The 11563-nt window shown below is 40.6% G+C and overlaps 2 protein-coding genes and 1 non-coding gene across 3 annotated transcripts; all 3 read right to left on the bottom strand.

Annotated features, from left to right (window-relative positions):
* Window positions 1-380: 380 nt before the first annotated feature.
* On the bottom strand, window positions 381-728 carry LOC149001923 (uncharacterized). Its single transcript, XM_089138611.1, has one exon. The coding sequence runs from the start codon at window positions 726-728 to the stop codon at window positions 381-383; it is 348 nt and encodes a 115-aa protein (XP_088994737.1).
* A 1827-nt stretch (window positions 729-2555) lies between these two features.
* On the bottom strand, window positions 2556-3158 carry LOC149001924 (uncharacterized). The gene has a single exon (XM_089138612.1). The coding sequence runs from the start codon at window positions 3156-3158 to the stop codon at window positions 2556-2558; it is 603 nt and encodes a 200-aa protein (XP_088994738.1).
* An 8095-nt stretch (window positions 3159-11253) lies between these two features.
* On the bottom strand, window positions 11254-11325 carry TRNAC-GCA (transfer RNA cysteine (anticodon GCA)). The gene has a single exon. It is a non-coding gene; the product is annotated as a tRNA-Cys (tRNA).
* Between the last annotated feature and the right edge of the window lie 238 nt (window positions 11326-11563).

An 11563-nucleotide genomic window follows, 5' to 3' on the forward strand; every position in this document is an offset into this window, starting at 1 on the left:
AAACAAGATGAACATCAAAACGAGCAGGCTTTGATGCTACTAGAATCTTTAAAGCAAGATTTCCGACAAGAAGTCACATGAAAGGACAAGGATCCATGTGGCCTTCTGGTGAGTGTTTTACAAAGACTTAGAAGAGCGATCTTCTTTTCTCTTCTCACTGCTTGATGGTGGGTGATTTCTGGTAGGGGAAGGTGGGGACATGGTGCCTGAAGGTAGGAGATCAACTCGTACATCCATGATTGCTCTACTTTGTCAATTTCCATCATTTCCGAAGCATCAATAATTGGTTCTTGAAGAGTTTCCTAATAAATAGAAGCTTCAATATCTTCCATGCCTGATGATGCCAACTTCGCCAAAATATCAGCCTTTTCATTTTCTTCTCAGGGAATTTGAAGGATATCACATTGAACAAAGTGACCCTTGAGCTCATTCGCATTGGTGAGATATTGTACCATTTTCTCCTCCTTGGCATCATAGAAGCCTCGAATTTGACTTACCACCAACTGTGAGTCACTGTAAATCTTCAAGCTTTTGACATAGAGGGAGTTAGCCAAACACAATCTTGCCAAAAGCGCTTCATATTCAACTACATTATTTGTCGCCGAGAAGATGAAACGAAGGGCATAATTGATGGTGAAGCCATTGGGACTTTGCAAGACCAAACCAATCCCACTGCCTACTGCATTACTGGCTCCATCAACAAAGACAGTCCAAGTTTCTAAGGACATTTCTTGTTCTTCCCCCGTACTCCAACCAGTGGTTAATTCAACCACAAAATCAGCCAACGCTTGTCCTTTCACAGCAATTCTTGGTTGAAAATCAACTTGATGCTCACTTAATTCAATGGCCCAAGTAACCAATCTCCCTGTTAGATCTGGGCGATGTAGAACCTTTTTTAAGGGTGCGTTGGTGAGGATTGTTACAGGATGGGCTTAGAAGTAAGGTCTAAGTTTTCTTATGGATACCATTACAGCCAAAGCTTGTTTCTCTATCTCAAGATACCTAGTCTCAGCATCTAGAAGAACATGAGAAACATAGTAAACAGGCTTTTGGATGCCCTTTTCTTCTTGTATTAAAACATAACTTACAGCTTGAGAGGATGTTGCTAAATACATAAAAATTCCTTCTCTAGGACATGGACAACTAAGAATAGGAGAGGTGCTTAACTTGAGCTTCAGCTCTTCAAAGGCTTTTTGGCATTCTTCAGATCAAGCAAGATCTGAGGTGGCATTGAGAGTTTTCAATGCTGCAAAGAAGAGTAAGCAATGCTCTCCAGAGCGTGCTAAGAAACGATTGAGGGCAGCAACTCTTTTTGTCAAGCATTGAATTTCCTGCACTGTGCGTGGAGGTTGCATGTCTAGAATAGCCTTAATTTTCTCCGGACTGGCCTCTATACCCCTTTGTGACACCATAAACCCAAGGAACTACCCGAATGAGACCCCGAAAGCACACTTCTTTGGATTTAGGCGCATCTTATGTTCTTGGAGAACTTCAAAGACCTTCGATAAGTCACTGATGTGATCCTTCTACTGGATGCTCTTAACCAATATGTCGTCCACATAGACCTCCATGTTGCGTCATATTTGCTGGCAAAGGATTTTATTCATTGCCCGTTGGTAAGTGGCTCTAGCATTCTTTAGACCAAAAGGCATGACTTTGTAGTAAGAGCTCTCCCTACTGGTCATAAAGGCTGTGTGAATTTCATCTTCTGACTTCATCATGATTTGATTATATCCCAAATAAGCATCCATAAAGCTTAGAACTTCATGTCCCACCATGGCATCAATTAACAGATCAATACGAGTCAAAGGATAACAATCATTGGGGCAAGCTTTATTGAGGGGCAAGCTTTATTGAGATTAGTGTAGTCTGTATACATTCTCCACTTCCTGTTTACCTTTTTCACCATTATCACGTTGGCAAGCCACTTGGGACATTCAATTGGGCAGATGAAACCATACTTTTCAAGTTTTTCAACCTCAGCCTAGATGGCTTGATGCTTCTCAGTAGAAAATTTTCTTCTCCTTTGAATTATTGGAGTTGTCCCTTTGTTAATCCATAAGCTATACTCTGCAAAGCTTCAGTTTATCCCAGGCATGTCTTTGGCTGACCATGCGAAGACATCTGCATTCTGGGCCAAGAAAGTTGTTAGCTTCTGCTTAAAATCTTCTTGCTATTCTGAACCATTGTTGGTTCCTTGCTCTAGATGGACAACACTTAAGGGAACTCTCTGCAACTTTTCGATAGGCTCTCCACGTTGCATTGGCCCTCATCTCGATCATAACAAACTTCCACCATTAGAGTCATTCCTACAAGTGATGTTGCCGATTGCTTTAGGACGAAATTGAGATAACAATTTATGGACTGCCTCTGATCAGTCTTACAGATACCAACACCTTCTAATATTGGAAATTTAATCATCATATGTTAGGGAGAAATTATTGGTCCCATAGTAGTCAATGCTGGATAGCCAAGAATGATATTGTAAGCGTACAAGTAGCACACAACCATAAACATGGTGGGCAAAGTCACTTGTTTGGAAAACGTTCCCACCGTCAGATCTGTATATTTCCTTCCACAGTGGTGGAACTTCCAGCAAACCCGTAAAGCAAGGTTGCGATTGGTTTGAGTGCCTCTTGATCAATCTTGAGTAATCGAAAAGCATCCAGAGACAAAATGTCTGCTGATGATCCTCCATCAACCAATACTCTATAGATCGTGTGATTTGCCAACCTAACATTGATTACTATAGCATCCTCATGGGGAGTGTGGATATCCACCAGCTCCTTCTCAGCAAAGGTTGTTGGTTCACTTTGAACCAAACGTGTCACTGTTGAGGGCTCAACAGCGCCTGAGACATGTGTACCTTGCTTAACTTGCCTTAATGACTTTGGAGTGGGTCTTCTGAATATAATATTAAATCTAGGAAGATCCTCATCCCTAGGAGCCATTGGATCCTTTCCACTTGACTTAGTCCTATCTCTTGGAGGAGTCCGACTGTGTCTTCTCCGTGGAGGTGAGGCATCCCCATGATGAGCAGCTCTAACATATTGATTCAAGTGCCCTTGGGCAATCAGTTTCTCTATTTCCACCTTCAACATATGGCAATCATTTGTATGATGCTCTTTGTCCTTGTGGTATTGACAGTATTTGAACATGTTAGCCCTATTATCTAGGGTGTGCATGCAATCTTCTAGGGGTTTTCAATAACCCAAATTCTACAGAGTCTCTTGATGTAGATCGTTACTTGTTCAAGGGAGTGAATGCTTCGTCATCCTCCTCTATCACTTGCTTACTATGCCATTCCTAACTACCTTTCTGGTCCTTCTTTTTGAATCGCTATTTGGAACTTGATTCGGGGACCTTCCAAGTAAGGGGCCTCGCTTGATCTTTATAATGTATTCGGTTTGCTTCTAAGACCTCCTCCACGAATGCCATCTCATATCCCAAATCTAGCAGTCCTGCTAGTGTTTTGGGATTTTTCTCAACAATAAATGTAACCAGCTTTTCATTGGTTACAGCTCTCTTGAAGGCAGTGAAAGCTACTTTATCATCAAAATCCTTGATCAAGATGGAAATGTTGTTGAAGCGAGTGATGAACTCTCGGATAAATTCTGAATGTCCTTGCTTAAGGGCTAGAAGGTTGTCCTCTGTCTTATCCTTCTTGATTCCACTTTTGAACCTTGCCACAAAGGCATAACCCAACTCCGTAAAGTTATGAATGGAGTGTTTGGGTAGACATGAAAACCAAGCTGTGGTAGGTCCAGTTAAAGAAGCTGGAAAACATCTACATTTGATAGGGTCTCCTCCCCCGCACATAGTCATTATAGAAGTGAAATGACTTATATGTGCCATAGGATCTTTGGTCCCATCATAAACTGTAAAAGAAGGAGTACGAAAACCTACCGACAGAGGTGTCGCCATGATCTCAGGTACAAATGGATCTTGACTTAACACCAGTTGTACTTCATCAGGGACCTTTTTATCCAGCTAATAAAGACGTTCATTCATATCTTGTACTTATTGATACAAACTCCCATTATGAACCAACACTGAGGTTTTAGAATCTCTATCTTCAGACAAATAGCCTTTGGACTCAGCCACACATTCCTTTAAGACGTGATGGGGTTTTAGGACATAAGGAAGTTTAGTTCCAGCCTAGGAAAGGAATGTCAGTCTGCATGAGCTCCCAACCTATCAAAGACATAGCAATGACCACCTTCATCATAGACTTTAGCCTTGCCCTTTCCTTTGTTTTTGCTTGATGAGTGGGGAGTGCAACTGCTTCATCTCCCTGAGCGCTGTCTTGCTGATCGACAAGGGAGGGAACTGCTATTTTAGGCATAACCACTGTAGGATCTGAGGGTGGCATGAGCCGACTCCATTGGCTCACCATTGACTAGAAGGAACCCATCATATGTAACATTTTTTGCTGTAGATCCAGTAATGGTGCTGGATCCGGAGCAGAAGTTGGGGTCGTTCCCTGTAGAGGGAGTTCTACATGTGTCTCCACCCCTGCACCAACTGGTTGTAGTTCACGTGGCAAGAGTGCATTTGTATCTTTTAAGGTTCCTCCTTTCCAAACAGCCCCTTCTTTTTGGTACGGGGGAGTCCCTGAGATTTAGAACCATGGTCACCAGAATTATCTCCTACCATCCTTTTCTCCAACTACGTAGAATACAAAGAAGGAGAAAGCCACTAAAACTTTTTTGTTAGCGTTTCCCACAGACTGCGCCAAATGTTGCTCCAAAATTTGACTGTAGGCCAACTAGTTCTTTATAAAACCAAGCCTGGTTCCTGAGAAACAAAGAAAGTGAGTGTCGGCCGCCTCTTTGGATGGGAAACCACCTCCAATGATTAAGTCAGAATCAAGTGAACACAAATCCTCGTAGTGAGAAGTAAATGACACAAGAAGACGAAGAAGGAATGTCTTCTTGGGTAGTTGCAGGAGAGTAAATGACCAGAGTTATTGTTCTTGAACTTCCCCTAACTCATGTTGAGTATTGGAATATGCATCGAGTTCATACCCCTGAGGTGGCTAAGAAGCATTGTAGCCCTCAGATCCTTTGTTCCAGATGAAGGGTTGAGGTGACTTTTGAAGGGTAGCTTGATCAATAAGTGAAGAGCCCAAACCTCTTGAAGAAGCTTCAAGACAACTGTACATAATCCCACCGGATTAGGTGGCCAGGTTCACGCTGATGTGGATGTGACAATAGTCCCTCATTTTGGCAGACAAAATGTAAGGATGCAATACTCAAGGAAGTCCTAAGCATGAGAAGCTTCCTAGTAGGCATTGAGCATTTATGAATCTCAATGCATTCAACACTGAAATTAATGCGCTGATTAACATCTAGGAGAAGATACGTAAAATCCTCTTGCAACTTTACTTTAGTCGAGATATAACTTGTCGGGCACTTAACGAAAGGCCATTTAAGAAGTCCATCATGACAGATGGCTGTCACTATGAAGCGCTCTTCCCAGCAAGTATTCCATCAAGAAGTGCCCTATGAACCGAGACTGAGCCAAACGTCCTGGCTTGCGTGGTCCACTCAAGTCCAAGGGTTCAAACCATAATGTTTATAACAAAAAGATAATTATATTAGACATTTTAGAGAAACTCTTTCTTTTTTCCTTTTTTTTTCCCCTTCAAACTCTAGAGGTAGAAAGAATAGAGTTCACAAAGAACTGGGGGTGGCTCATCCACCATACATGATACATGCAAATGTTTAAACAAGGTCGACCCTCTTGCAAGGTAATTTGTCTATGAATTTATAGACCTAAGAATGTAAATAAATTGAATAAACTCAAAATGAGGAAAATGACCTAAAATATTTGCTACCAAACTCTAAGTTGTGCAATCAAGAGATTGAACAAGTAAACATCGTGAATAGACTCCAACTACAGCATCAGCTGAAGATCCATAACAAGCTACCGTACGAGTAGCAAGAACACCACTATCATCTCTCCAAACGATATTGTTCCTACCCCCTATTTTAAAGTAGAATTTATGATTGTATCAACATATACCTTGCAAAGATAAGTGACACTCAAAAATTTTAGTCATCTATTTTTTTGGTAAAAAGTTTAGTCATTTATGATATTTAGTTAAAGTGACATCCTCCATTCTCACCCATTTAATGATAAAGAAAAGTTCAATAAAATGATTAAATAAAAAATATTCATTATCAAATTTAAGTGGGTTATGTTCTAATCAAATTGCCAAGTGAAGTGTATATTTTTACATTGACAGATGTGATAAGGATAAAATAATAGTAAACCGAACTTAACCGCAATCAGGTCAGGGACTCCGGTCAGGACTGGTTTAAAGGTTGAACCAATAAGTAGCGTAAGTGTGAAGAAACCCGACGGTTATGGAAAGAGATTTGCTCCCGTTAAATTCAGGAAACACGATCATGCCGTATGTGGAAATTGCAACTGACTCAAAAAGAAGGGGGAAAAACCCTACGATTGGACGGCTACCCCAAGAAGGATCATGACGAATCCGACAATCGAAAATAAAAGGTGAATCCTATATAGATTAAATTATTAATCGAACTAGAGGTATCTGAATCTTTTCCCTCCGTTACCGTTATTCAATTAAACTCTGCAACTAGCCAGAGCTCTGTGGTGATCCATTATTGACTTAACCTTCGAAAGTGGCTTCCTGACCATGGAGTTAGCCCACACCTAATCTTGTTTTGTAAGCACACGTTAAGGATTGATCAATTTTTGGACGCATCATTTGGCACCATTTATGGGAAACGCTTTAAAAATTTATAGTAGCCACTAGATCTACGATTCAGAGGCATCTAAATCAGAATTTTAAACCTCAATTGGATGGAATCTTGCTCCCCCGGAGGGGAATCGTGTCCATTAGGGTGAATAGCACGAAGAGGAGGAGGTGGCTAGAGAAGCCCATCTGAACGATCAAAACGAAGAGATCCATATGATTCTTGTCATCCAGGAGCAAATGAATCAAAGTCAGCAACAGATGAACCAAATGCAAATTCAGTTTCTTGAAATGTAGAATACACTTCGAACGATGGTCAGGCATCTAGGAGTCCCAAGGAACCCGAATCTCCATAATCGTGAGGAAGCGAGAAGGCAAGCCCGGAGGACTGAAAGGAGGAATTCCCCAGTGAGGGGACGTTCTCCATGAAGGGAAAGGAACCCGATCGAAGGCCAAAATTTCTGTCAGCCATTAGAAAGAAACTTAAGGCTATTGGAAGAAGGAGGAGAACGTTATGGAATGAGAAGGACGGGAGAGTTACCAATGAAAAACGACCAGAAAATGCAAGATCGATTGCAAGGAAGCCGAATGGGAACTCTTACAAGGATCGAGACAGAGGTAAGAATGCACTCAACAACATCTTAGTGATTGGATAGAGAGAGCCTTCGGACCCCGAACACAAAAGCAGTTCAGATCAATCAAAAGTTGGCAAATATAAACCAAAAATTGGGGCAGCGCACGAAGGTCAAGAAATCAGATAATATATACTCGATTATCAAAAAAAAAAAAAACTCTAATGATGCCATAGCCATGTATGAATTCCTTCATAATTTCAGACTCCCAACCTTCTCTTTGTTCGATGGGATGTGGGGACCCAGTGGCCCATATGAGTTACTACCAACAAACAATGGAGGTTGGTGGCAACTCATACGAGATCTTGTGCAGAGTGTTCAGGTTATCATTAATGGAAGCAACTCAAAAGTGATTTTCGAACTACCCTCGGGAAAGATAGTTGATTTTGATGAGCTCGCATGGAAGTTTATCGATCGGTTCCAGAGTGAGATACAGACTAAGAAAAATGAAGAAACTCTGTTCACCATCAAGCAAGCAAAAAACATGTCTATTCGAGACTATCTACAAAGATTCAATAAAGCAACCATGGAGATCGAGAACCTTAATGAGCAAGTGGCCAAAACAACACTCTTTACAAGTCTTTCGAACAGACGACTTTTAGAGTTGTTGTTGCAGGACATGTTGACCATGTATGCCGAGTTTGTTCAAAGATGCCAAAAGCAAACAAAAGTAACAGAAATCCTTGATGCTCAACAAGGAGAGGTGAATGTAGCAAACAATAAGTAGAAAGCTTTGAAAAATGGCCAAGGCTCGAGAACACAAAACAATGATCGTGGAAACAAGGGACGATCGGGTTAGAGACAATGCTCACCCGACCATGCTGAGTACACTCCATTGAATGCTCAACACTCAAAGATTCTAATGCAAATTAAGGATCAAGATATCTTGAGATGGTCATCCAAACCTGAAGAAAGAAACATGAACAAGTATTGTCGTTTCCATAGGGATTATGGACATTACACTAATGAGTGTAGGCACTTGAAGGCGGATATTGAAAGGCTAATATCCCAAGGACATTTGGCAAATTATATAAAGCAGAGACCATCGTCGAGAAGACGATCGAGAAAGAAGAACAACTGGAAAAAAAAGAAGAAGAGAACGATCAAGAAACAGAGACCATCAGCTTGAGGCTTCCAACTCCTAGAAAGGAAAAGAGATAGTAGGATTTAGCCGGTCTCCAATCCTCACAATATTCAGAGGATCAAAACCCGAGTCTCTTAGAAGACTGAAGGAAAAATCAAAGTTTGTAGGATCGGGAGAGGATGTGAAGAAAAGAAAGAGGCCTATTCCCGAAGAGACCATCATGTTTAGCAAGGAAGATGAAAAAGTTGTGTGTGTGCTCCACATGATGATGCGATCGTGATAAAAGTAGAGATTGGCCATTGGGAGGTACACTGAGTGCTGGTAGACACAGGGTCATCAGCAGATCTCTTGTCTAACGAGGCGTATAAAAAATTGAAAATGGAAGAGGATTTAATGAAACCAACTTCAACTCATTTTTGTTGGGTCATCAATCATGGCTGAGGGATCGGTGCAACTGAATCTGAAATTTGGTACTTTTCAAAAGGAGATAACTGTTCGATTAAATTTCTTGGTCGTTAGAGAACTCCTTGCATACAACATTATACTCGGGAGGCCATCCCTCACTAAGTTGGGAGCAGTGGTGTCAACCAAGTACACGAAGATCAAATTCCAGACAAGCAAATGTTGGAGAGGTAATTTCTGATTAAAAAAAAACCTCTAAAGAATGTTATATTTCTTATTTGAAAGATAAAGCTGGACTGAAAAAGGCAATGGCCTCGCCAATCAAAGTTTGTGATGATTGAGACGAGGAGATCATGCAAAGACCTGAACCTGTGGAAAAGCTAGAGAGAATCCAATTAAATCCTTCCAAGGAGGAGAAAGCAACCTTCATTGGGTTAGAGCAATATGCAGAATTCAAGGAAGAATTGAAAAAGTTCCTTCAGGAAAATATAGACGTATTTGCATGGTTAGCAACAAACATGTCAGGAATAGATCAAAGTGTTGCAGAGCACAAACAATGGATTGAGATGAGGGTCAAGCCAGTCATTCAAAGGAGAAGAAACTTTTCGATTGAAAAGCATGAGGCAATTAGAACTGAAGTGAATGGGAAGTGGTGAATGTGTACTGACTACACAGACTTAAAATAAGCATGCCCTAAGGATTGCTATCATTTGCCCCAAATTGATCTCGTTATTGATGCAAAACTGGTTATGAGACCTTGAGTTTCATGGATGTATACTCGTGGTACAATTGAATTCTGATGAACAAGGAAGATGAGAAATTCACTGCATTCATGATCAACCGAGAAAGCATCTACTACAAGGTCATGCAGTTCGGGTTAAAGAATGCTGGAGCAACATATCAGAGGGCCGTGAATAAAATTTTCAAAGACTTGATCAGGAAAAATATGGAGGCCTACGTAGATGATATGCTTGTGAAAATACTTCAACATTCAAGTCATGTCTCAGACTTAGCAGAAGTTTTCAATGTACTTAGGAAATATCATATGAAAATCAACCCAGAGAAATGCGCCTTCGGAGTATCCTTAGGAAAATTCTTGGGATTTATGGTTCCCCAAAGAGGAATTGAGGTAATCCAATCAAAATACAAATGTTGATTAATATGGAGCCACCAAAGACCGTTCGGGACGTACAATGCTTAACGGGACGAGTGGCTTCTTTGAACATATTCATTGCACAATCGGGAGAACGATGCTTACCATTCTTCAAGGCCTTGAAGGATTTGAAGGGTAGCAAAGAGGCATGATGGATAGAGGAATGCCAAAAGAAGTTCGAGAGCTTGAAAGAAATGTTGGAAAAACCACCATTGTTATCATGACTAGAGAAAGGCGAAACATTACAAATGTATTTGGTATCTTCGGCTTCAACAGTAAGTGTAGTCCTTGTTCGGGAAAAAGATTTAAAAAATAAAAAACAGTGGCCAATCAATTATATCAGTCACATACTTCTTGATGCGGAGACCAAGTATACGAAGATCGAGAAACAAGCTTTGGCCTTAATGATGGCAGCAAGGAGGTTGAGACCACACTTCCAGGCACACCCGATTGAGGTATTAACTACTTTCCCCCTAAAGAAAGTACTTCATAAGTTAGACCTATTAGGGAGAACGGTAGCATTCGTCGGTAGAACTTGACGAATACCAAGTAGGTTTTAAGCCTCGAACAGCCATAAAAGCTCAGGCCTTAGCTGATTTTGTGGTAGAAACCATAGCTCTAGTAAAGGAAAGGGTGGAACAAATTACCCCGGTAATGTGGGACGTTTATGTGGATGGTTTGAGTAACAAGTGAGGTGCAGGAGCTGGAGCTGGAGTTTTACTGAAGAGCCCAGAAGGATTCATCATTCGATATGCATTGAAGTTTGGGTTTAAAGCAAGCAACAATGAGGCTCAGTATAAAGCCTTCTTGGCGGGCCTTCGTGTGGCAAAGGCACTAGCCATCCCAGAGATTATAGTTTATAGTAATTTTTAACTCATAGTTAATCAAGTCAATGGGAGTTTGGGTTAAGGAACTTTGGTTACAAAAGTATCAGGAAATGATACAAGTGCTAAAGAAGGAATTTAAAAAAGTACGGGTTTTTCAAATCCCGAGGAAGGAAAATGAAATGGCAGATGAACTATCAAGATTGGCAAATGCAAAGGTAAAGACCCTCGAACCTTCGGTCTACATCGAAGAACTAGACTTCCCTAGTACAAGGGGAAAATAAGTGACATATGAATGGTGTTGGATGGATCCGATGTTGGAGTACTTTCAAGATGATCTTCAAATAAAATTTCCTCTAGATTCCATTTTGCTCTGGGTACCATAAAGATTCAATATGTAAAAGGATAAAAAAAAATTAAAACAAAAAAGGGCCCAACCGGGTTCGAACCGGTGACCTCTTGATCTGCAGTCAAATGCTCTACCACTGAGCTATGGACCCTTATGTGTTAAGGAAGTAACAGTTAAAGTTTTATACCTATGACAATATGCCATCTACACTTTCAGCCATTTTAGATCACTCTATGTAGGTTGGTCAACGTGAAAGAATACCAAATGGTTTATGGGTAAAATTTCAGATAAAGATAAGTAGAAAACAAATAAATAAATAGTCTCCAATTTAAACAATTTCTTTTGTTTAGACTAAACTAAAATTTGAAATATAGAATGTCAAATGACAT

The sequence above is a fragment of the Hakea prostrata genome, chromosome 10 (assembly GCF_041222555.1).
Source record: "Hakea prostrata isolate BN-2017 chromosome 10, UWA_Hpros_2, whole genome shotgun sequence".
Taxonomy (NCBI): domain Eukaryota; kingdom Viridiplantae; phylum Streptophyta; class Magnoliopsida; order Proteales; family Proteaceae; genus Hakea; species Hakea prostrata.

Coding starts and splice junctions, on each gene's coding strand:
- LOC149001923 (XM_089138611.1), bottom strand. CDS start 728: ATGTCCTTAGAAACTTGGACTGTCTTTGTTGATGGAGCCAGTAATGCA.
- LOC149001924 (XM_089138612.1), bottom strand. CDS start 3,158: ATGTTCAAATACTGTCAATACCACAAGGACAAAGAGCATCATACAAAT.